Raw genomic sequence first — 26,431 nt, 5'->3', positions numbered from 1 at the left:
CTTTGGGAGGCCGAGGCGGGTGGATCATGAGGTCAAGAGATCAAGACCATCCTGGTCAACAAGGCGAAACCCCGTCTCTACTAAAACTACAAAAAATTAGCTGGGCATGGTGGCGCGTGCCTGTAATCCCAGCTACTCAGGAGGCTGAGGCAGGAGAATTGCCTGAACCTAGGAGGCGGAGGTTGCGGTGAGCTGAGATCGCACCATTGCACTCCAGCCTGGGTAACAAGAGCGAAACTCCGTCTCAAAAAAAAAAAAAAAGAACTGGGAGGTAAATAACTCTGCCTGGAAACCCAGCAAGGCCCTGCCACAACCTGTGTGTGTGCGTGTGTGTGTGTGTGTGTGTGCGTGCACATGTGCACATACAATCATGTTCCTATATGCTAGGAACAGGTCTGTTTTTGCATGTTTACATAGATACAGGGCATGGGAAAGTGATTTAAAAAGTCCTTCCACACCATAATTCGAAACCATCAGGACTTTAGGATTCTAAGATTCACATTTCTGTGGTTCTGTGCCTCTCACCGGCCACAATTCTGAGACTTGGAGATTCGGGGCTCCTACAATGCTGAGATGCCATTCGCAGTACGTGTGTGTGCGTGCAGTATGTGTGTGTGTGTGTGTGTGTGTGTGCATGTGTGTGTGTGTGTCTGGAGCCTGTGGGTGGAAAGCCCGCTCTGCAGTTTCCTGCCTGACTGTTTTCTTTCTTGAAGCTTGAGATATCAATCAGCTTAGGTTGCTAAGTGTCTTAGCAATATGTCTGGAATTCTACCCTGACATGGGCAGGCCTAGGTTATAAAGAGCTTCTGAATGCAGGGCAGCTGGGGGCAGGGTAGTGGGGAGGAGGGAAGGGGGAAAAGACAGAGGCCTTGGGAAGTAAGTGGGATTGCTTTGGGGATGGCAGACAAAGGCCTCAGCGAGTGCCCTCTAAAGTTCTTGGATAAGGGCCAGAAGCAGTGGCAGCCACAGAAGGAATGTGGGGATACCAGGATGGAGGGGATGGAAAGACACCTCACAAGACTTTGTGCCCCGACCTCTCTTTCCACACTAATAAGATGGCCCGGCAGGTATAGTGAAGAGGGGAGAAATAGCTATAATCCTGGCTTTGTGCAAACACACATATCTCAATAGCTTGGACAAGTTATTTAATTTCTTTTGACCTTTGTTTCCTTTCTAGAAAGTGTGAAGAATTACAGTCAAACTCCTGAGGTTTGGGCTACCTCTCACCAGCCACTCCCGGATATTGGGTTCCCTGACCATGACCATGGCCTCTCAGAACTGGACCCTTCCCTGTAGATAACATGGAGCACAGAACCACCTGCTTCCAAACTGATCCCCTGCCAACCTATACCCACAGCCACTGAGCCAGCTGTGGGTTGTGCCACAGGGTGCCTGCTCCTTCCAAGGGGTCTGATTTGGATGCTGGCTTCTATGGATGGGTGGTATACCCCTATCTCTAAATCTTCTTCATATTTTGACCTCTGCCATCATGTTCCCCATCTCTTCAAACCCCACTTCCCAGGTATAGAATAGAAGTGAAGGCTAACATGTTTTCCCAGGAGACAGAATGCCAGGGTTCAAATCCCAGCCTGTCCCTACTTGGCTACGTGACTTTAAGCTGGTTACTTAACCTTTCTTTCCTTTTTCTTTTTTTCTGAGACAGAGTCTCAGTCTCTTGCCCAGGCTGGAGTGCAGTGGCATGATCTCGGCTCACCGCAACCTTTGTCTTCTGGATTCATGGGATTCCCCTGCCTCAGCCTCCCGAGTAGCTGGGATTTCAGGCATGCACTACCACGCCCAGCTAATTTTTTGTATTTTTAGTAGAGATGGGGTTTCACCATGTTGGCCAGGCTGGTCTGGAACTCCTGACCTCAAGTGTTCCACCCATCTCAGCCTCCCCAAGTGCTGGGATTACCGGCGTGAGCCACTGCACCCAGCCACAGTTGCCTAACCTTCCTGAACCCAAGTTTCCTCATCTGTAAAATGGGAGAAATAATAATTGCCACCTCATAGAGCCCTCGGGACAGTCTCTGGCACATAGTGTCAGTAGGGGCAGTTAGTATTATTATTTTTTATTATCCCCTTCTTCAGTGAGTCACTTCAAAATGTGGAGCTCCAGACCAGACACAGGCCAATCGAAAGAATTCTGCAAAGGGACTGGGCACCGTGGCTCACACCTGTAATCCCAGCACTTTAGGAGGCCAAGGCGGGTGGATCAGAAGGTCAGGAGATCGAGACCATCCTGGCCAACATGGTAAAACCCCATCTCTACTAAAATACAAAAAACTAGCCAGATGTGGTGGCATGTGCCTATACTCCCAGCTACTCAGGAGGCTGAGACAGGAAAATCGCTTGAACCTGGGAGGCAGAGGTTGTAGTAAGCTAAGATTGAGCCACTGTACTCCAGCCTGGCGACAAAGTAAGACTCTGTCTCAAAAAAAAAAAAAAAAAAGAATTCTGCAAAGGGAAAGGACATTCCAACCAGAATTACATCAGCAACATGTACAAGAATGGTTCACCTTTGGCAACATCTTAGAGGGGCTAGAGACCAAAGAGGTGAGAGACCAGAGAGAGGGCATCCAGGGCCCACTGACTGCTGGACTCGAGTGGCTTCTCTGTCTTCCGCAGCCAGCTGTGCTGCTGTCCTACCCACGACCCTCCCTTACCTCCAGAATTTGTCTCCAGCAAAGATGTATGTCTTCTTGTTCTTGCTCCAGTTAAAGGCAGCATCCACTCTCTGGACATCAGGGGGCAGTCCCAAGCTGGTCAGTGGCTTGGGATACCCTCGCTCCAGGGTGCTGGCTGAGTAGATCCAGTATTCATTCCCTGGGGTGGAAGCAAAGTGTGTGTTGGCTGGTGCTGACATGCCCTAGGCCAGCCTGTTCCTCCCATCATCTGCCTGTCAGTGGGCCCCCTGTGGCCATTGCCAACAGAGTACAGCTTCCCGCTCACTCCTGGGTACACTGCCCAGAGTCAGGGCTCACACAGAGGGCTTTGGAAGTCAATTACAGGAGGTGCCTAGCCAAGGACGTGAGTTGGGGAATAAATCCAGCTCACACTCTGCTCACCAAGTCTCGCACTCTAAGGGCCGTGCTTACCATGAAGAGGTACCTTTTGCTAATTTGCAAAAAGATGCCCTAGGAGCCAGCAGTTGTCCTGGCCAGGACCCATGATTACAGTGGGGTGAAGGAGATGGGAGCCGGGCAGTGGGGACAATAATTACCCACAGTCTTGGCTGAGCCTTTATCTTCTCTAGGATCCCACCTCAGACCAGGGCAGGGACCTCCTAAGTCTTTCTTTACCCTCTCATGACAGCCCAGCTGTCTGTCTCTCTGAGTAGTCTGTGAGCAACGCGAGGGCAGAGACTGTATCCCCAGGGCCTGGCAAAGCCCAGTGCATGGAAATGCTCCAATAAACATGAAATGAGCAGGGCTTCCCCAACCCCAGCCATACAGATCACCTTGATGATTTCCACCACTTCTAGGGGCTCCTTGTACTATTATTTACTTAACATTCTGCTTTCAGTGAATTCATTTTGAAATCTTTAAAAACAAGTTTATTAAAAAATGCTTTTTGACTGTCGAAATATCAGTGACTGAGCAATCCGTTTCTGTCCTGATTTGGAACTCCACCCTGTTATCACTCACTACCTCTGTTAAAATAAATTTATGTTTAAAAGTAAAAATAAAAACAAATCTTAAAAAAAAAATTCTGACGAAAACTGCTACCTGCCAAAGGCTGTAGCACTACAAAGGTGTTAGGGACACACCAGCACTAAACCGAGACTTTTTTCCTTCTAGAAAAAAAATGAAAAGGATTGAAAAGAATTAAGGGAAAATGAAAATTGTACTCTGTGGGTTAATGCTATCTGATGTCAGGTGTTGGAACCAACCTCCCAGATGAGTTGCACGCTTTGGGAAATGATGTTGAAAGAATGAATCCATAAAGCAGAGGGAGCGCCCACGAGTGCATAGGAACTGTAGTTTGGGAGACGGGGTGAGCCTGGACCATGAAGGAGCCCTGGCGCAGAGCCCTGTGGAGCTGAGGGCCAAGGAAGGATGCTTCCCACACACCTGCAAAGAACACAGTCTTCTCTTCCTGTGGGGCCTCATATACCGCATCAATCTTTTCTGGGAGGTCAGGCCAGAATGTGGCTACCAGCAGGGGCCCCGTGGGCTTGTCACGTGGTGTCACAGTCCGCCAAATGAACCTGGGGGGAGGGCAGGGGGACACAGGAAACCACATCTTTAGTCACCCTGAAGCTCGAACCACACACACCCCCCGAAACCCACCCAGAAACATTCCAGAGATGATTCCATGATGGGAGTGGGAGGCAAGATTAAAGGAAGGTTGGAGAAGGACTGGAGAACAGGCAGAGCTTCTGTCTGCAATCTGGAGCTGAGAAACATCTGCTCACCTTGTTCTCTCCCTCTACCTCCTCCAGGAAGCCTTCCCTAACTATCTCTGTCCCTACTGTGTTTTCCCTCCTCTAAGCCTCTCAAACTCATCAACTGAGTGCCTGGAACAGTAGTGTCTGTTTGTCTTCTCTCTCCTATTTGATTAGAAGTCAATTGGGGCATGAGCTGATGACACTCAAGTATTTCCTGAATTAAAATGAAATGAATGTGTGTACTTTGTCAAGAGTAAGAGTTGTCATTTATTGAGGTCCTACTAAGTGCCATGCGCTTTATGTGCCTTGTAATTTAATCCTCACAATCTTAAAAGATAACAGACACTCTGGATGGTCTACCTAGCATTAATCATCTGTTTCCCCATCATCCTTCCTCATAAAACTCCCACATTTATCATCCAGCTTTCACCTCCCTGGACCCTGTGTCCCCAGCCCCTATTCTAGTAGTAGATACTGATTGGCCCAAGCCACTAGTTCTCAGAGTGCAGTCTCCCGACTATCGTCACCTGAGAACTCATTAAAAATGCAAATGATTGGGTCCTTCCAGAGTTCTACAGATAAAAATCTCTGGGCTTGGGGCCCAGAATCTGAGTTTTAACATGGCTTCTAGATGATTCTAATGCATGTCAAAGTTTAAGAACTACTGGTCTAAGGCAATCAGAGTTCAGCATTCCCTGGCATTGTTACTGATTCAGCAGTTGCAATATGACTTACAGTGTGTATAAGACGGAACACACTGACTTGTATTCCACATCTAGGGGTCTCTGTGTGTGTATCTGTGGGTGTCACTTTCTCTCTCACTTGCTGGGAGAGGGCAGGGATTAGAGCCCCAGTTGCCACGAGGAGCCTTCTTGTGACCATCAGGAGGAACCAGCCTTAGCATGAAGTCAGTGCAGAGGCTGGCAGTGGACAAAGATATCAAGTCACTGACCCTCTCTCTGCCCCTGCAGGCAGCTCTACCCATGGACTTTGTACCATATGAAAGCAATTTCTCTCTACTGTTTAGGCTGGATTGAGTTTGCAGAGGGATCATCTCGGTTATTTGCAGCAAAACATCCTAACATGGGAAGGTGTCACAAGCTTTGTTTGGCAAGTGAAGCTCAGAGAGGTTGAGATTCAAATTACTTAGTTATTACGACATCAACAACTAAGTAAATGAGGTATTACTAAGGTTCAAGTCCAGATCTGACTCCTAAATCTGTGTTTAATCACCCTGCAATACTGTCCTTCACGACCCCCACCCTCACCAGTGCCTAGCAACAATTTTTGCTTGTGGTTGATGCTTAATATTTACTGGTTAATCAAATAAGCCCATTAAACACTCGTCAAGTTCATTTTGAAAGAAACTGTGATGTAGCAGGCCAGGGGTGGCTCCAGCCTGGGTCTAGACTCTGCATCCTTTCCTGGGCCCCACACATCTGAGATCTGCACGTGTGGTCAGGGCTTTCTAAGCAGGAGGAGCTCCAGATGAAAGACAATGCCAGATCCTTACAGTGAGGACTGCAGAGCAGCACTGACATCTGCTATGATGTATCCCAGTTTGGGGATTCGAAACCTGATGGGACCCGATTTCTCTGCATTCTACGTCTCATCTCTTATTGCATTCTTGCCATCTCCCCACTGGCCAGCAGACTCTGTGAAGGGCAGGGCATCCGTATCCCAGAATCTGGCCCAGTGCCTAGAGTAGAGGAAACCCTTCCTGAAAGTTTGTGGAACATCTTCTAGCCTCACCAGCCTCTCCCAGGCTAACTCAGAAACTTCACATGTCTATGGTTTGGCTCTGCAGGTCCCTCCATCTCAAAGATCCTCCTAACTTGTCACCTCCATCAGACTCTTGCTTCTCTGTTAAAGGCTCTGCGCAAATGCTACCACATTTGTGAAACCTTCCTTGACTGGGATGTGCCCACAAGAGCACCTAATATCTCTGTGATCACTTTTCTTTCTTCCTGCTGTCAGTTCTCTATGCCTATTTCTCAAACTGGACTTGTGATGCACAAACTTTAACGTGCATCAGAATCACCAGTGGCATTTGCTAAAATGCATATTCCTGGGGTTTATCTCCAGAGATTCCAGTCAGGAGGGCCTAAAGCTGGGGCAGAAACCCACCTTTTAATACTCACCCTCTAGCACACTCTAGGTGGCTCTTTTTTAGGAAGCTCATTTGCCTGTTTTTGAGGACGCTGATCTAGATATGATGCAGTCCCCCACCCCACTGCCCCAATAACATCATTCTTCCTCCTAAAGCCTAGCAAAGTATATGGCACAGGAGATGCCAAATAACTATTTGTCAATAATAATAGCTAATGTGAATACTCTGTGTCTCCGTGTCAGGCATTGTCTTTGTTCTCAGCACTAAGTTCATCTAATCCTTACAACAGCCCTATGAGATATGTTGGAATATTAGCCCATTTTATAAATGAGGAAACCAAGGCACAAAGAAGATGCTTAATTAACTTGCCTATGATTATATAAACAGTAAGTAGCAGGTAAAAAATTCTAACCCAGACAATCTGGCTTCAGAGTCCATTTTCTCAACTACTACACTCTATGAATGAATGAATGGATGGATGAACAATGAATAATAGATAGTTGGATCATAAATAATGGATAATAGCTGACTGGCTGGCTGGATGGTGGATGGAAAAATATGGGTATGGATGGATGGATGGACGGATGGATGGGTAGATGGATGGATGGATGATAGAAGAATAGAAGGATGGACCCTTTAATGAGTCCTAGACACTGCCTGCCATTCTCCAGGGAACTAGGGCACCAGGGTAAACCTCAGCCTTTAGTCAACTGAGTGGTTATCTTTATCTACAGCATGAAGAATACCACCTCTTTCTACCCTGCGGCCACTCAACACCCATACACAGAGCAATTTGGCCATTTGAGGTCAATGCCATTCTAGAGGAAGGCCTGTGGTAGACTGAATTATTGTTCCCAATTCTTCCCTCCTTTTCTATTTTAGAATTATGCATTCATGTGCATTTCCATGTGACTTTGTAGTACCACACTCTAGATTAGGTGTTGGGATTGGCCATCTGATTTATTTCAGGCAGTGGAATATTCTCAGACAAGACGGGTGTCAACGCTTTAAATGTGCATGTGTAGTTCAGTTTGGCCTCTTGCACCCTGTCATCTGCCATGAGTAGCTGCTAATCCCATGAGAACAATAGGCAGAGCATACCTGAACCCAACTTGTACCTGGAAGCCAAGACACCTAGTAGACCCGCAGACTATGAGAGAACAAACAAAATGCTTGGCTGCAAATCCACTGAAATCTGGAGGTTGTTTGACACACAGCAGAAACTGCCAAATACAGGTCATTCTGTGAAACACACTTGGTGGGTTCTTCAGCAAAGACGGATGGAAAAGAATAACGGTATAGGAGCAGAGGACAGGAGACAAGGAGGGCAAGGAACAAGCTCCTGCACTCACCGGTCCTTGAAGAAGAAGATCTCACCACGGATCTGAGCGACGCCATCAAAGACAATGTCCTGTGTGCAGATCTCAGGAGTGACAGGTCCCAGCGTGGGGGTGGGGCCGGTGCCAAGGTCAATGTCAGGAGAGACCCCTAGGGAGGGCACCTGACCTTAGACTCTCCGCGGCGGTAAAGGTTCTCCCCACCAGGCTGAGCCCCCGGGGGTGCCCAGCCAACCTGCTAAGCGTCGGAAGAAATAGTCTTCTGGCCTTAGTGTAAGCTCCGTAAGATAACAAGAAGATGTCTAGACTTGGGGCGCCCCGGGGCCCTTTGAACTTTACATATGCTTTTTACTCACATCACCCAAATCAGTCCTCTCTATATCCCTGGGAGTGGGGTATCATTATTGCACCATTTCACAGGTGAAGAAACTGAGGCCTAGAAAAGTTGAGTGGCTTCCCCAAACTTTCAAACCCAAAGCTCAGATTCTTACACCCACAAGAGCAAAGGCAGTCAGGGGACCACTGATTTGTCCAGCATTGAGAGTGTGGCACTCTTCGTGATAAGCGATCATTTCAGAGATGAGGAAACCGTGTCCAAAGAGGTATAAAGACTTGTACAATCTCTTGCAGCCGGTGAGGGGCAGAGGCCACACTTGAACCCAGCACTCCTCACAGCAGACCCTGGGCTCTTTCCTGAGTCTAGTGATTCCCAAACATCGTCACTCAAGCACCACTTTCACCATTTTGACCTGGCTCAGTTATCACCAGGACCATTAAATATTTAATTTATTTTAAAAATGAACTGACTTTTTAAACTCTAGCCTCACTGTAAGCACTAACAATAAATAAATCATTGGCTTAAGGCACTGGTTGTTCTGCTTCTATTACATACTAAAATCAAAGCTTATTATGAAAACTAGAAACTTCCACCCCCGTATTGTTAAGGTCATTCCACATGATGGAAAATTCTGTCCTGTACTTGGCGACTCTCCTGGATTCTGAACCCCACTGGGTTGCTCAAACCTGTGTAACCTTGCACCAGGTGACCTTACTCACCTAGAAAACGGGAGACTCAGAAATGGAGAGCCAAGAGGGACACTGATATTAGCATTGTTTGGAGAGGGAAGGGTTAGCTGAGTATGCCCTTGGAGAGCTGCTGTGACTTTCCAGGACCAGGTCAACACTCCTGCTTCCTGCCCTAGTCTCCAGCAGTCCTGGCTGGATGAGATCTTGCTGGTCCCACCCCCTGGGCCTCCAGCCCAGGCTGCATTACCACGCCGAGCCCCCAGCTCTGAGGTTTACCATAGAGCTCCTGAATGCCCTTGATGTCATCCTGGGACAGGCGGAAGTTCTTGGTGTAGGTGTAAATGGGCGCCATCAGGGCTCCAGGGTCCTTGGAGTGCTCCAGCCCCATGGCGTGGCCAAACTCGTGGGCTGCCACGAGGAACAGGCTGTACCCTGAGGGTCGCAGGGAGGAGGGAGGGTTGAAAGGCAGGAAGAGAGATGAAAGAGAAGTCAGGACCTGATCCAGTGAGGCAGACTTTTGAGGACACAAAAATCCTGCTTCCTGGCTTTTTGTGTCTCTCTATAAAAGATGAGGGAAGAACCCCGCTTCTCAGGCTCTCTAAAGAGGTAAGAGAGTGGGGATCAGCTGGCCCCATATTACCACCATTTCTGCCCAAGCAAAAGCAGTAAAAACCATTCCCACTTAGCGTGGTTGCCCAGGCTGAGCCACAGCCAGTGAGTAAAAACTGTCACACCTGTCACACAGCAGGGTGTCACATCCTGTTATGGTTAAATGCATCCCCCCCAGAAAAGATTTGCCCAAGTCTTAACCTTAGGGACCTGCGAATGGAATCTTATTTGGAAACAGGGTCTTTGCACATGTTATTAAGATGCAAGTTACAATGTGGTCAGATTGGGCCCTTAATCCAATATGGCTTGTGACCTTATAAGAGGAGAGACAGGTAGAAGGGGAAGAAGGCCATGTCATGACAGAGGCAGAGACTGGAGGGACACATCCTTCAGAGGGAACATGGCCCTACTGACACACTGATTTTAGACTCCCAGCCTCCAGAAACATGAAAGAATACATTGGGTTTGTTTCAGGTCATCAGTTTGTGGCACTTTGTCATGGCAACGCTAAGACACAATAATATTTGCCCTGGGTGAGCCACTGAGCTCTGGATCCTGGAACCACTCAGCAAGCTGGAGAATCCCAACTTTAGGTAGAAGGTTGGTAAAATCAGAATGTGTCCTAGGAAGGAATTTAGCAGGGGATGAGAAAACCTTCTTCGGCCAGCCTCTGTCCACTGACATGGGCCAAGTTTCATCTCACAATGATGAAAAAGAATAAAAGTCACATAAGGACAGGCTGGCCTAATTCTGACTGGCCCTGGATCTTCCTACTGACCTGGCCATTGTGAACCATCAGGGAGCTTTAAGCCCTGTAACCCTGGGCCCTGAAGTCTGGAGTGGGTACAGGGCCCTAAACACCCTGCTCACTGCACGGAGCACACAGTAAGGTCACAAGCTGTCTCCTGGTCACTCTCGCCCCTGAGCTTGTGAGTCCTAGGGGGCAGAGAGCTGTCCCAGCCAGCTGCATCCTCAGAACCCAGGACTGATGAGGACCCACCATTTACACCCTGGTAACAGATGGTGCTGACTGATGGGGGAGAGAGGACTCTGAGGACTCCCCCAGGGCTGCATGGACTGTGGGGTCAGATGAAGCATGAGGCTGTTCCTTTTTTCCTTTCTTCTGCTGCCCACCAGCTCCTTGAAGGCCCCACTTTGCGTAGTGGGAAGATCTCTTAGAAGAATCGTCTCTCTGGTAACCTGTGCTCAGGACTCAGACATTTCTGGGTAGTCACAACCCTGCCTGGAGCGTGACTAAAGGGGAAGGGAAGAGCAGTGACCCCCTCAGGAGGGCCGGTTCTTACCCGGGAGGCAGGTAGCAGCATCTGGTCTACCAGGGTCTGGTCTTGGAGGCTGTGCCTCCACCTGGATGGGCAGGACCTAAGTAGGGACCTTGGCTCCACCAGAGATGGGCATTAGCTCAGCCCAGGCAGGCGGGTTTGGGAGGGACCACAGTGTTGCTATCAGGGCAGGTGAGTGTCTGGGGGGCAGTGTCTATGCTTGAAGTGGGTGAGGTCTCAGGGAGGTTTTTGGTGCAGGTTTAGGGGCAAGGGCAATGTCCAGGGTCTCCGTCCAATGGCCGGAGCCTCGTACCTTGGTCGGGGCAGAAGCCCCACTTGCGGTCGTCGTCGTAGCTGGCTGTGGTCGCACACCACATCTTTCCATCACTGCGGCCGGCGCTGGTACAGCTCTCATACTTATTGCCCAGGAAGGTGAAGGGGAAGACACAGGGGGCACCTTCTGAGTTCCCACCAACAGTGGACATAGCTGTGGGGTTAGGGGTATGGGTCAAGGAGCAGCAAAGAGTCTGAGGTTACCCAGAAAGCAGTGGCATGAAAGTGACCTTAACAAATTACACTTAAGGTAGACTCCATCCCAGGCCCTGTATCTTTAGAATCATCTCACCCTGCCCCTGGCAACAGCCCTGTGCAGGAGGGACCGAATGGTACCCGCAGTTTCATGGATGGGAAACTGGAGATCAGAGAGATGATGCAATTTCCCTGAGCCAACACTACTAGGAAGTATCAGAGCTGCAATTCAAACCCAGGGAGCCAGGTTTCAGAGTTCTAATGAGCCACCCATGGAGGGGGCAGATGGACTAGGGGCAAAGGGGGTTGGATGAAGCTGATAACACCAGCACATGGCCCTCAGTGGTGAGCCCTCTGGGCCGGGCTCTGCAGAGACCAACCTCTGTGTCTGCTGCACAAAGCAGGCACTCAGTAAATACCTGTTGGAGGAAGGGAAGAAGGAAAGGAGGGAGGGATGGAGAGAAGGAGGAAAGAAGGGGAACTGGGAGGCAAGCAGGGAGCTCTTAATGAAAAACAGACTAAGAGGAGATACAGACCAGGAGCAACAGGGAAGAGAGACTGCAAGGTCAGAGAGGAGGAGAGAGAAGCATCTGTCAGAGAGCCTGAGAGAAAAGGGATGCAGGTCGGTCAGAGGTCCTGAGTAGGCCTGAAATTTAGGTGTCGCCAATTCAGCTGTTGATGCCCACTGTCTGTTCTGATTTCAGTGCCCAGGCCACACCAGGTGTCACATATCCTGACTAGCTGCACAGGTGTTCTGGGTGTGGATCATTCGCACAGATGCCTTAGCACCCCTGTCTTGGGGAAAGGAGGTTGGCACAGGGAGTCTTGTGAGTTTTTCATCAGACAGCCAGTGCTGGGCCCTGATGGAGGGAGAGGGAGTGGCACCCACCAGTCTCAGGGCAGAAGCCATACTTCTTGTCACGGTCGTAGTCCTCAGTGGTGCCGCACCAGCGGTAGCCATCCGTGCGGCCCTCAGTGGTGCAGCTGTTATACGATGTGCCCTGGAAACGGAATGGGAACTTGCAGGGCTGTCCGTCAGCGTTGCCGCCCATGGTGAACAGGGCTAGGGGTGGGGGAGAGAGAGACGGATGTGAATGAGAGATACCTCCGTAGGCATAGGGCTGGCTGGCTGCCCACCTGCGGGTTCACACCAGCGAAGTTGGCGCATTGTTAAAATATTAAGACAACATCTCTATTGGTTGGTAAGGAGCTGCTTCTCTGAGCTCCCAGAGAGAATCCCTGCTTCCCTGGTTAATCCAATCCCTCCCCGGGACTTTATGGACCACCCGACAGCAAAATGGTTGACACCTGGTACACAACAAGGGCTTCGAGAACCCCGCCTCAGCCCCAAGGTCACTGTCCACTCTGCCTGGTCCATGCCTATATCATGCAAATTTCATGTAATAATGATATATGACATGAATATGTCAGTCATGGCAGGCAGGACCACAAGCGTCTCTCTCCACTTGATAGATGGAGAAATCAAGGCTAAGACAAAGCTGGTTCTCAAACTGCTCAGGGTCACATAAATGAAAGAAGTGAGTGAAGGTTGGAACTAAAAACTATAAAACACACGAATCTCAATCTCTCTTGCTCAGTCTCTCTGTCACTCTCAGGCATGTATGTGTGTGTGTGTGTGCACACACATGCACAGAAAGAAAGCTTTACCTCCTGTTAACCCCAGGCCCCTTCCTGGATGGCCTTGTTGCAGTCCCTGTAGGAGGGAGAGAAAGAGAGAAGAGGAGGAGGGAGGGAGAAGGAGGTGGTGCCTTCAGGTACCTTTTACTAAACACTCTGGGCTCTTACTTTGACATCCTTAAGACAGGGGCCATGGCTGGAGAGCTGGGGGAGGGAGCGGGGTTCAGAGCCTGGCCTGTCTGTCTTGGATTCTCCCCCTCCTCCCCTCATCCACCCAAAGCTAAAAAATGGTGTGTCTCTGGAATTGCCAACCAGCAAAACCACAAGTCCGTAACAAGGACCATCTGTGCACAACGGCGCCAGAGGTGACCTCACCAGCCCCCGTTAACTCCACGATGGCCAGAATGGAGCCCAGTCCCTGGCCTCCCACCACAGAACTTGGGACTCTGTATCCTCACTGCTCCCCTCTCTACCAAAAGACCGTGTCCTGCAATGCCAGAAACAATGGCACCTAGAGAAAAGGCAAGACGGAGTCCAGATACCTTTGTGGCCTCAGAGTTGAGAAAGGCAAAGTGTTAACTTAGACCAATGCCAGCCCCCTGCCTCTGACCTCCGATCAGATGATTTCTACCACCCAGGAAGCCCCCGTCTCCTCCCAAATCCACCCGACAAGGATGGCGAGAATCAGACACTGACTCAGCAGTCAGCAGGGGCTGAGTAACAAGAACCTCTGCCTCAAGACCCAGACACGTGTGTGTTGTGCGTACTTGCATCTGGCTAAGCACAAAGTAAATCGCTAATGTCCAATGCAGGGAATAACCCTTCCCAAACTTATGAAATACAGCTGTTTCCACTTCTATCATCAAAGGATTCTGTTCCTATCAGAGGGGTGACACAGGGAAAGGTTAATGCCACATGTAATCCCTACTGGGAAACACAAGACACAGAAAATATTTCTGTTTCAAAATTCTGACTTATTAATGGTGAATGGCTTGAACTCTTGCTTAATATAAAGCTTAGCTCTGGTAATAAAAGCGTAAACAGGAAGGCAATTAACTAGCTCTTTGTTTCTTTCATTCTGTCAAGATAGTGCCTAGTGCTTAGTTACAATGGGGTTAGAGAGATTCACAGACGTAAAATTACAGACAAAAAGACAGTCCTTAGTCTAGGTAGACTAAAGAATCTTTGCGAGATGGGAAAGAAGATAGTGTTTAGAAAAATTTTTGACTTGTTCCTATTTTTCCCAGGTTTTCTGGGCTTTCAATCTCCAGAATTATCAAACATGACGACTTCATAGAATATGAAGTTACTTACACATGGTCTTTTTGTGATTTATGACTATGAAGTGTGTCAAGGATATTTTTAAAAGGAATTGAGTGCATATGTCAATATCTGCACCCCTTTTTAAAAGGTTTTCCCCATGTAGCTTCAAAATCTCTGAAAATTTTGTGTCTTAGGCACTGATAAGCACACACACACAAATACTGAGTGATGCCTAACATCTTTATTAAGACACAGGGATGCAGACACAAGCTAGACTGGAGGCAGAAAAAGACAATGTCCAAGAGAGGTAGATGGCATAGCCCCTGTGCCCAGACACACGCACGTGCACACATTAGCAGAGGCAGCATCAGGACCAAGACCGGAGCAATAGCTGAAATTCCTGGGGTTGAAGTCCCCAAACCAGATTGGGTCCAGCCTTGGTCTGAGTCTTGCCTCCCAATCACACTGCTAGGTTTCCAGTTACCAGCAGGCCGTTCCTCATGCCCTTGAACTACCAATCTTGATTGAAGTGTAAAGACTGGTTCTAGAGAGAACCGCTGGGTATTTTAATAGTGCTAAGTTCACTCCAATATAGGTTAGAAATAAATAATTAACACATCAAATCTGTGACTTCATAAGTATGATTACTAATGGGGAAACTTTAAAAAAAACTACTGACTTGATTTAATTAAAGCATTAAGTTCACCATGGCATTGGTGGAAGAGAAACAGCAATGGCTCAGATCAGGATGGGGAAACTGAGCGAAGGGCGGTGGGGAGATTCTCATTGGCTGGCAGTGGCAGCCAGTCTTGGAGAATGTGGAGTGCGGAGCACAGTGGGGAGCCGGGGAAGCTGGAAGCTTGGGGTGGAAAGCCTTGAGGGCTAGAATGGATGCTCACCTTCGTGGGGACAGAAGCCGTACTTGCCGTCCTTTTCAAAGTTGTAGGTGGTGGAGCACCAGAGGAAGCCGTCGCTGCGGCCTATGTCAGTGCAGCTGTTGTACTCCTTGCCATTGAACAGGAAGGGGAACTTGCAGTACTCCCCGTCGGCGTTCCCATACTTCACACGGACCACTAAAGGGCAACATGGAAGGGGGAGGTTGGACTTCTCCAGGTCTTCTTTGGAGAGCAAGATTATGATGCACCCAGGTGTGTGACTTTCCTCCCCTTCCACCTCTCAGGTCTAAGCAGATGCAGTGGGTGGAGGTGTCCAGGGTTGCCAGGGAAGCCACAGCTCTTGGCTGCTAGGGGACAGCTCACCTTGTCCTTCTCCCAAGGTCCACAGCTCATCGTCATCAAAGTGGGAGTCTCCCCCAATACCAGGGCTTGGGGAGAAAGCATGAGCCAGGAGTCCGTCCTTACCATCAAAGGGGTATCCATCACCATGTTCTGAAACACACACCGGGTCTTAGCTTCTAGCTGTGCCAGCCAGACCCCTCCGCACCCCATCTACGTGTGGGGTCTGTCAGCCCACTCAGGATCTGCCCCTTCCCTCATCCCAGTAGGGTTATCCAGGACCGGAAACACAGGGGCTCAGTAGAGATCTGCTGACCTTGTTGTTACCATCCTATGGTCTACACTGCTCTCCCAGGTTTACATGACTCCCAGTCTCCACACTCCCTACCTTCATTGTCTACACTACCACCGTGACACTATATCAACCACATACTCACATTGTCACACTAGTGTCCTCACCCCTTACCCTCATCATTCCCAATGTCTATGCCATCCACCCTCCTGTCCATACTGCCCTCTTAACCACACTCTTGCCTTCATGTCACACTATCACCAATATCCACAATGCGAATCCTCATGCCCGCCTTGTCATGCACCACTCACTCACTTGTCTACACTGTTTCCCATGCTCCTTACCTTTACCACTTACCACTCAGTGTCTACACCACCTACCTTTCTGTCTGCGCTGCTTCCAGTGCTCACATCATAAACTCAAATGGCCACCTGACCCCGGTTTCTGTGACCCTTACTCTCATGTCTACGTTGCTCCACTGTTTTCAAATCACTCTCCTGTCTCTACAGTTCCTCGGTATCTACCAGCAGCATCCAACATAACTTTCTGTTATTAGAGGAATATTCTTTGTCTATGCTGTCCAAAATCAACAGCCACTAACCTCATGTGCCTTTTGAGCACTTGAAACGTGCCCAGAGTGACCAGGAAACCAATTTTAAACTTTTAACAAATTTAGATTTAAATAGCCGTATATATCATACCAATGGCTACCATATCGGACATCACAGTAGACCACTTGCTTCAGGTTTACATGGCCTCCAGGTTACACCACAGCACAGCATCTGCCCCCATGTCCACGTGACTCTCCAGTACCCACTCCATGTTGTGCTCTCCCTATCTACACCACCCCCAGGGTCTACACCAGCTACTCTCCTATCTAAGCTGCCCTCAGGATCCCCATGCCCCTCTAATGTCCATCTTGCCCCTTTGTCTCGACACTCACCCCTGCTGGCCACTCTTCTACCCACTCTTTTGCCTACCCCAGCGGCCAAAGTTGATCATGATATCTGCCTCTCCATCATGGATTCGTGAAAACCGCAGGGGGGTCACATCGCTCCAGACTTGGAAGGCACGAGCGAAGGCATCATCCACCGTCTCTGGGTCCAGATCAGGTGTGTAGCCAAGGATCCTGGAGGTGGTAGGAATGCATGTGAGTGTGTATGCACGTGCATATGTGTGTGTATATACAAAGATGTGTCTGTGCACAGATATGTGAAAAAGTTTGAGTGTGTGTGTATGCAAACGTACAAGTATATGCAAATGCATGGGAACGGTACACAAGTATGTGCACGTATATGTGAGCACGTGCCTGCATGTCTGTGTTAGCAGGTTGAGCAGGGGTCACTGCCAAGAGCAATTTTCCCAGAATGCCTTGAAGACCCAGGGAGTCCCAGACCAGCCAACATTTTCAGACCCTGACTCAAGAGTCACACCTCTCACTCTGGCTGGTGGGGGAGGGTCATAAGTAGTGCAGTAGTGCCTTATGGGGCACAGGGCAAAGATCTCACCATTGGAACCCAGCAGCAGCCATACAGAACACAGCTATATTGGCCCAATTATCAACCAATGATAACCCACTTGGGCTGCTAAACTCCTAATTAGCAACCAGTGACCATGTTCCTTCTGCCCATCCCAGTGACCTTATCAAAAACAGTAACAATCACTAGCATTACTACACTCTTGCTCTGTCAAACATCATCAAAGCCCTTTATACTAGTTCAGTCTAGCTTAGTTCCCCAACCAACCCTACGAGGAAGGGCATTTTTAAGTCCCATTTTATAGACTGGAAAGCCAACATTCACAGCATTGAAAAGTAACCCAGTGCCTCCTGGCTAGCAAGTGTGAAACTTAAGTTCAGGTCTGTCTGCCTTCATTTTCTAAGAACTGTGTATTGAAACTCCCTAAGATGCCAAGTCCTCACAAAAGACACCTCATGGGTCCCCCGAGTGGAGAGAATGCATGGCTCAAGGAGACTCGTGTCCCTCAGCCCAATGGCCCTGCGTCCCCAAGCCCTGCTCCAGCACCTGTATGTGATCTGGTTCTTGTCCCACTTGGGCTTGTTGGGGAAGAAGTTGTAGTTGGCCACATCTGGGTTGCCGCAGCGTGGCTTCCGCATGGTCTCGATGGTGTTCTGGTCAAGATCGCCTGTCTGGGGCAGTCCAAAGAACTTCTGCATCTTCTTCAGCGTGTCCTTCAGCACAAACAGGTTGCAACTCTCCTTGGGGCAGCCGTAGAAGGTGTTCAGGTATTGCTGAAAGGATGGCATAGCATTGACCAAGGCAGGCCGCAGCAGTCAGCCCCCCGACCCAGTGCCATAGTCCAGACAGGATATAAGCCAGGGGTCCCAGAGCACTGAGTGACAGGGCATACAGCTATAGAGAGCATGGCTACCCCTTGTTGGTGCTGGGTGCTGGCTATATGCCAGGAGCTAAAGTCAGAATATGTTAACTCACATATTCTATAATGTAGGTATACTATCATTATATAGAGGAGGAAACTGAAGCACAGAGAAGTTAAGAAACTTGCTTAAGATCACACAGTTCACAAATGGTAGATCTGGATTTGGGACAAAGCAATCTGACTCCAGAGCCTGTGATGGGAAACTGAATACTCCAGCATCCTTCCTTTACATCTATCAACTCATTTATCTACCTCACAGCTGGGGACTTAGGGGCTTTTTTCCTTCTTTTTTCTTATAAAGAGATTCAAGGACTACATGCATGGGCTCTGGCAGCAGACAGACCTGGGTTCAAATCCTGAATCGGCCATTTGCAAAAAGAAGGGAGTCCTGTCCTTCAGGTGCCATCCAACTGGCCCTGCCCAAACTGGGGCCAAAATCGAGCAGGTCCCTGCAGAGGTTCCGGGAGCAATCGACTCATTTACTTACTCAACAAATACTTTTTAACACCTACCATGTACCAAGCCTGGTGCTACTGCTGAGGATAAACTGGTGAACAAGATAGATGGTTCTGTCTCTAAGGTTCAAATCCTAGCAGGGAGGCTGACAGATCACAAATAAAAGCAAAATGAAGTATGTGGTAAGGGCTGTGTTGGAATGATGAAAGTAGCCAGGAGAGCTTAAGACAATGGTCCTAGCCTTGTTGGAAGTCGTTAGGAAAAAGGAAATCGAGGATATAACAATAATAATAATAATATAACAGGAATAATGGCTAATGCTTATTGAGTACTTACCACGTGCTAGGTAAGCACTTAAGATTCCCTCTCCTTTAACCCTGAGATAGGAAATTTCTCAGTTTGCAGATGAAGAAACTGAGAAGTTAAATCACTTGCCCAAGATCATCACTAGGCCAGCTTGTTGGCTCATGTACTCTTTGATTTGAAACCAAGTGATCTAAGTCTAGAACTAGCTTCCTAAGCCCCCAGAGCATTACCTCTTGACACAAAGAGTCCCATTTGTCAGAGGTGTTCAAACCAGAGTAGCCCCATCTTGAGTAGGGGCTAGGTAAGATGCGGCTGAGACCTGCTGTGGTGGATTCCCAGGAGAGCAGGCATTCTCAGTCAAAAAATAAGACAGAGGGTCGGCACGACTGATTTCACAACATACAGGTCACAAAGACTCCGATGATAAAACAAGACACAGTAAAGAAGCTGGACGAAGCCCACCCAAACCAAGACGGCAGTTAAAGTGACCTCTGGTTGTCTTCAGTGCTCATTATATGCTAATTATAATGTATTAGCATGCTAAATACATTAGAGGCTCCCATCAGTGCCATGACAGTTTATAAATGCCATAGCAACATCCAGAAGTTACCCTATAGGGTCTAAGAGGGAGAAGAACCCTCAGTTCCAGGAAATCCCCCTCCCTTTTCCTGAAAACTTATAAATAATCCAACCTTTGTTTAGCATGTAATCAAGAAATAACCATGTGTATACTCAGTCAAGCAGCCCATTCCCTGCTCTGCCTATGGAATAACCACCCTTTTATTCCTTTACTTTCTTAATAAATTTGTTTTCATTTTATTCTGTTGGCTCCCTCTTGAATTCCTTCCTGTTTGAAGCCAAGAACCCATGTGGCACCCTAGGCTGAACCCCAATTTAGAGGTTCATCCTGTGATCCATTGGCTGGAAAAGGTGTAGGAACCCAAGTAGCTTTGTCATTGTCCCAAAACTCCACTCTCATCCCCCACACAACAGCGACATCACTGTGCCAGCCAGCTCCAGACCCTTGAAAAAAGTAGCCCTCTAAACATGTGTGGAGGTCTCCGAAGCCATCTGTTCAGAGGGGGCTGAGACCTAGCGGCTTGGAAAAGGTGGGAGTTGGGAGAGGGTAGGTGTCACCTCCTGAAGGAGTTCCTAGAGTGACCAGAGGCCACGGGAGTCTTCTCCCGGACAGGTTGAGGGGGAGACTGGAGGGCAGGGTGGCTGAGCAGCAAGGGACAGAGATCCCCTGGGCTGGAAAGGACATCTTGAAGGGTCCCTGGCTTGCCTCTCTCCTTAGGCTCTACTTATGCAACACGGAGGCCAGGGTGCCCCTCCAGCCAGGCTTGCGCACGCTCACAAGACAACATCTGAACCGCAGTTTGGGAGCCGAACCAGGAAGGCGGGTTCGCTGGCCGCAGAGGGTAGCGCAGTCCGCCCCCGCCCCACGCGCCGGGCCCTCCTGCGCCTGCTCCCCTCCCCCTCCCTCCTGCCTGGCCAGCTCTCTCCTTCCCTCCGACCCTTTGGAGAAGTTCGTCCTCCGACCCTTTGGAGAAGTTCGAGGAAACTTTCCGAGGCCTAACCCTTGACCAACTTGTCCATTAAGCCAGGCGAAAAAGATGTGTTCTCTGCTTCCCTCCTGCCCCAATCACTTCTCAAATGGTCCCCTCCAGCTGTTTAAAGGCCCCTCTCCAGATGTGTGCCAAAGGCTTCTAGAAGTTTGCCAAACTCCGCTTTGGCCAAGCTCCTTCCCATCTTTATGCAAAAGTTTACCCAAATTGTGTGCCAGAGCGCCCCATTCGTTCCCAAAGCCCTATATTAGAAACACACACAAAAAACAAACAAAACAACAACCCTTTAGCTGTTTGCCAAAGGCCTACCAAGATGCTTGACGAGAGCCCTTAGCAACTGCCCAGATTTGTCCAAAAGTTGTTTACAAAGCCCGAACCCCCTAGCCAAACGTCCCATTTACTAGAGGAGGTGGTCCCCGCTATTTACATAAGAATCCCTTGCCAGTAGTTAGCCGGGTCACTCCTCTTCCACTCTGGCTTGTTTCTCGTCCCCCTGCTGTATCCTGAAGGTTGCCAAATTGTTTATTAAAGGTCTTCTCTGCTTACAAAAGATCCCTCACCGTTTGCCAGAGATCATTCCAACAGCTTGCCGAAGACCCCCCAAACTGTTTACCGAAGCCCCTCCCCCACGCTGTGTGTGGGACCACTGCCGACGGCAGGGGGAGAGACACCCCCGTCCTTTGCCTCCAAAGTTTGTCTAAACTTGGTTCCTTGAGGCCAGCGCGGCAACTCACCACTGCCAACTCTTTGTCCGTTTTGGGGGCGACATCGCCAGGGAACTTGATGATGGGCGACGGCGGGGCGGCGGCGTGGCCCAGCAGGCAGCCCAGGAGGCAGAGCGTCCTCAGGGGACCAGCGAGAGCGCCCTGGGCCTTTAGCGCCTCCATCGTTGCGCTCCCCGGCCCCGCGCGTCGCCCGGGGGTCGCTGGCTCGGTGCGTGCAGCCGCGACGCCGCCTGGTTGGAGCCTATTCCGCGGCGCAGGGCTGCGCTCCGAGGGTCCGCTAGGTCGGTCTCCTGGGCTTTGCCCGGCTCAGCGGCTCATGGTCCAGCCCTCGCGCCCCAGCCCCCGCCGCCACCGGCGCCGCAGGTCCTGGCAATCCCTTTGTATGTTTAAAGCCCCAGATGCGCAGTCTCCAGCCACCACCGGAGAAGTCTGGAAGCAGCGGAAACAAAGGAGGGCAGCCGCCAGATGTAGCCGGCTGGGCTGGGAGGGAGCTGGCAGTGCGGGGCTGGGGGCGGGGGGCGCGCTCGGACCCGCCCTCTCTGCCCCACCCCCTACTCTCGCTCCTCTTTTCTTTTTTCCTTTCTCCATCTCGTTTCCCCCGCCGCCTGCTACTCCTGGCCTCCGCGTCTACCCTCAGTGCACGACCTCGCCACCCCACTTCCCTTTCTCGCGATCTGGGCTCACAGCCTCAGACCCCCCTGCTGGGAAACATCTGCCGCTGTCGCTCTAGGCCCCTGAGTTTCTGACGTTAGAGAGCGGTACTCTGAGGTTGGAGGGACGCCGGCTGGGCCAGGACACCCTGCGCTCCCTGGGGTCAGGAACGGGAAGGAATGGTCAGAAAGAGATGATCCGCCACGTTGATAGACGGTCAGAGATAGAAATTTTAGATATTTAGAGATGGAGACAGAGAGGAGTGAGATGAACTGAGATGGAAAGAGATAGAGAGATGGAAACAGAGACAGTGGAAGGTCCCAGGTTGCTTCCTTACCTCTTTCCTTCTACGAATGTGTAAACCTTAACTTGGCCTTAGCATAGTGCTACATGCTAGATACACCTCGGGAAATAGAGCAGTCATGGGCCCCGTGTCAGAGGCGTCTGAACCAGAGCGACTCCATCTTGAACAGGGGCCTGGGTAAAATGAGACTGAGACTTGCTGAGGGCCAGCATTCTCAGTCACAGGATGAGATAGGAATTGGGCAAGACGGCTTTCATAAGAGAGAGGTCACAAAGACCCCATGGATAAAACAGGATGTAGTGAAGAAGCCAGCCAAAATCAAGATGGCAAAGAAATCGACCTCTGGTCATCCTCACTGCTCATTGAGTGTTAATTATAATGTATTAGCATATTAAAGGAAGTACCCACCTGTGGGAAGAAAGTTGCCCAGGTGCCAAGGCAAGAGACTGAAGGCACAAGCTGTCTCAGTATAATAAATGGTTACCCAGTTTTAGCAATGATACCAAATATATTTAGTAACAGTCACATAATCAATTACATAATCAACCTTATTAAATCATTATTCTTTATGAATCTTTGCTTTAGTATTATAGCATAAAAACATTCTAGTCTTATAGTATAGAAACAACCAGGTGAAATATAGTTAGGAACTGAAGGGACATTGTGAGACTGATCAGGAGGCAGGAGTGAGAGCTTTGCGGTAACGCCAGTGCCTGGGAAGGTGCCCGTTACTTAGCAGGCGGGCCTCGTGGTAACGCCAGTGCCTGGGAAGGTGCCCGTTACTTAGCAGGCCATGAAGGGGAGTTTCCCTTTCACTGGGGGAGTCCAGGGAATACTGCTCTGTCCGGCTCTTGAGGAAGGCCCGACATTAGCCAGGCCTGCCCACAGACATCCAGGGGCTTAAATGCCTCTCTGTGGTGCTGTGCTCCCACGGTCACCATCCTTGTCACTTTCATGTTCTGCTTTCTCACCCGGTGCTCTTTTTAAGTTCTTAGAAGTCATGAGAAGTAAGAATAGAGGAATCCTAAAAGCCTTTGATCTTTCTGATGAGTGCATAGAGAGATGCTGACCTAAGTGCCTCCCCTCCTTGCAGCGGCTCCCTGAGAGGGAGGGGTGCCCCGTACTGTAAGCATGTGATTTGCTTGACCCTATCCATCATGTCAGATGAGTCACTCTCCTTACCCTGCCCCCCACCCTGTATACAATAAATATCAGCGCGTCCAGGCATTCGGGGCCACTACTGGACTCTGCCCTTGGTAGTAGTGGTCCCCAGGGCCTGGCTGAGTTCTTCTCTTATCTCTGTGTCTTGTGTCTTTCTTTCCTGCGATCTATTGTTTCTGCACGCAAAAGAACACCCACTGGACCCTGCAGGGCTGGACCCTGCACCCACCAGTGCCATGGCAGTTTATAAATGCCACAGCAATATGAGGAAGTTTACCCTTTATGGTCTAAAAAGGGGAGGAGTCTTCAGTTCCAGGAACTCCCCACTCACTCTTGAATTCTTCCCTGTGCCAAGCCAAGAATCCATGTGGCCTCTCAGGCTGAATCTCAATTTCGAGTCTCTGAGGAATGTCCTCTCCCTCTCTCAGGAAAGACAATTAAGAGATAAACTGTGATGGGAAGCTCCAGCAGGCCATTGGAAACACCTAACTTCAGCCCCTAAACTAGTAAAGACAATTAGGGAAGGCTTCCTGGAAGAAGTGACTTCTGAGCTGAAACCTGAAGAGCTAAAGAGGTTGAGGGCTGGGAATATGGGAAATGTTTTAGGCCCAATCTAGGGAACACAGACAATGGCCCAGAGATGAAAAACAGCAAAAGGCACTGGAGAAGGAAGTTTTTCTATCTGAAAAAGGTGGGGCACAGGGTGAGGGGATGCAGCTGGAGGGGTCAGTAAGGACCAGCCTAGGAAGCGGGTAGATAGGACTGGAGGTCAGCAGGGAACAGTTTAAGAAGTAAGATGAGGGGCTGAAAGAGTCAGGAGCAATATGATTGTGGAGAGAACTGCAGGTCACGGTTATGAGTTGTGATCATCATGGCCGGAAAAGCCTGAGGCTTGGGTCTCAATGGGCTGCAGACAAGTTCAAGCTTGCCTGGTGGGTGTGTGCCACGGGCTTGCCGAGTCAGTTTAAAAGGAAACTCTTGGGAGGGACTTTGCCCCGCAGGAGGGAGCCAGGCCCTTCAGCCTGACCCAGTGAGAAACCTCGGCTGTTCTGGAGAGGGCGAGACTGAGGTCGGCTGGGGAGGGGGATTGCCTCCTGGCCCAGCCCCACTGGGCTCATGTCCACATCCTGTGGACAGCCAGAGAGCCAAGTTGGAGAGCTAAGAGTGAAAATGGAAAAAGTTGCCTCACTAAAGCAGGGGTTGCAAACTCGTGGCCTGTGGGCTGAATCCAGCCCGAACAGCATTTTGAAATTTGGGAAACTTCATGTAAAAATCTGACTTTCTGGTTTTCTTTTTTTTAAAAAAAAAACTTCCCTAAGATCTGGCAATACTGGATGCCAGTTTCCATATGGCAATAATTTGCCGAAGCTGAGTAGTGGCTGATCCTTTTAGAGGAGGCACATACTTCGGTTTGCCACAGTCCTCACCACTCTCTATTGTATTGCCTTGCATGTGGCTCCCTTCACTAGCTGTTGCTCACTTACACTTGCCCAATTTGAGTTTTAACCTTTTCTGAAAAGTCTTTGGGATCTACATAACATAGCTTTGGGGCCCCTGTGGCAGAGGGCAGCTTTGACTGCATCTCTTCAGAGCCTCTGTGGTTTTGGCATTCCTAGGGCATCGGTTTCCAGGGTACGGGCTTGGTGCCCATTCAGAATGGCAATGGCTGCAGAAGAGAGAGAGCACTCAGTGAGAGAGAGGCTTCTGTGCCCAGCAGTGGCTATGTCAGAGGCACTGGAACCAGAGCAACTCCATCTTGAACAGGGGTTAGGTAAAATAAGGCTAAGACCTGCTGGCCTGCATTTCCAGTAAGTTAAGGCATTCTTAATCACAAAATGAGATAGAAGGTTGGTACAAGGTACAGGTCATAAAGACCTTGCTGATAAAACAGGCTGCAGTAAAGAAGCTGGCCAAGACCCACCAAAACCGAGATGATGATGAGAAAAATCTCTGGTCAGCCTTACTGCCACACTCCCACCACCACCATGACAGTTGACAGATGCCATGGCAATGTCAGGAAGTTACCCTATGTGGTCTAAAAGGGGGAGGCATGAATAATTTACCCCTTGATTAGGATATGATCAAGAAATAACCATTAAAATGGGCAACCAGCAGCTCTTGGGGCTGCTCTGTCTATGGAATAGCCATTCTCTTATTCCCTCTTTTTTTTTTTTTTTTTTGAGACGGAGTTTCTCTCTTGTTACCCAGGCTGGAGTGCAATCGTGCGATCTCAGCTCACTGCAACCTCTGCCTCCCAGGTTCAAGTGATTCTCCTGCCTCAGCCTCCTGAGTAGCTGGGATTACAGGCATGCGCCACCATACCCAGCTAATTTTGTATTTTTAGTAGAGATGGGGTTTCTCCATGTTGGTCAGGCTGGTCTTTAACTCCCGACCTCAAATGATCTGTCTGCCTCGGCCTCCCAAAGTGCTGGGATTACAGGCATGAGCCACCGCACCTGGTCTATTCCCTTACTTTCTTAATAAACTTGCTTTCACGTTACTCTATGGACTCGCCTCAAATTCCTTCTTGTGCGAGATCCGAGAACCCTTGCTTGGAGTCTGGATTGGGACCCCTTTCCAGTAACAACCAGGGCCCGCCCAGGGGACTAGGAGAGAGCAGGCAGTATCTGATGATAATGGGCTTATTGGTGAGCACAGGTAATATGCCCCAGGGCCCCTGTGCACTCCTGTAAATCTCTCTTCCCTGCCTTGGTAACTGTGGGAGCCCTGTGTTGATCTGGCAAAGTCATACAATGAAAGCAACTAGACCCACTACTGACTTTGTAAGTGAAAAACAAACTGTTACACAAAGAACCACTGAGCCCTAGAGGTATGTGTGTAACTGCAGCATCTTTTAGTCAATCTTAATACAGATGCAAACATGCTGGTAAGTGGACAGAATTGTGTTTACCCAGAGATATGTTCAAGTCCTAATGCCTGTGACTGCGCCCTCACATGGAAATAGAGCCTTTGCAGACACAATCAAGTTAAGATGAGTGGGCTCTAATCCATTGCCTGTTGTCATTACAGGAAGACAAAAATTTGGACACAGAGACATGCAGCGAGAAGAACTCCATGTGACTGTGGAGGCAGAGGCTGGAGCAAAGCAGCTGCAAGACAAGGAATCCCTGCAAGACCACGAATTGCCTGCA

General features: G+C 49.5%; 1 protein-coding gene across 1 annotated transcript in view; it reads right to left on the bottom strand.

Moving 5' to 3' along the window:
• The window catches only part of MMP2 (matrix metallopeptidase 2), a 27,260-nt gene extending 5,418 nt beyond the window's left edge, over positions 1-21,842 (bottom strand). Inside the window, exons 1-11 of the mRNA XM_032255748.1 lie at positions 21,173-21,842; positions 17,733-17,959; positions 16,689-16,837; positions 15,441-15,569; positions 15,081-15,254; positions 12,170-12,343; positions 11,066-11,239; positions 9,140-9,295; positions 7,853-7,988; positions 4,074-4,210; positions 2,667-2,826 (exon numbers count right to left, since the gene is read on the bottom strand). Of these exons, the coding sequence (XP_032111639.1) occupies positions 2,667-2,826; positions 4,074-4,210; positions 7,853-7,988; positions 9,140-9,295; positions 11,066-11,239; positions 12,170-12,343; positions 15,081-15,254; positions 15,441-15,569; positions 16,689-16,837; positions 17,733-17,959; positions 21,173-21,325 (1,769 nt within the window). The 5' untranslated portion in view covers positions 21,326-21,842. The remainder of the gene's footprint in view (positions 1-2,666; positions 2,827-4,073; positions 4,211-7,852; positions 7,989-9,139; positions 9,296-11,065; positions 11,240-12,169; positions 12,344-15,080; positions 15,255-15,440; positions 15,570-16,688; positions 16,838-17,732; positions 17,960-21,172) is intronic.
• Between the last annotated feature and the right edge of the window lie 4,589 nt (positions 21,843-26,431).

Source organism: Sapajus apella, unplaced genomic scaffold, assembly GCF_009761245.1.
Source record: "Sapajus apella isolate SASKATOON/1434 unplaced genomic scaffold, GSC_monkey_1.0 scaffold90, whole genome shotgun sequence".
Classification (NCBI taxonomy): domain Eukaryota; kingdom Metazoa; phylum Chordata; class Mammalia; order Primates; family Cebidae; genus Sapajus; species Sapajus apella.
This window is presented reverse-complemented; position numbering and strand designations above follow the sequence as displayed.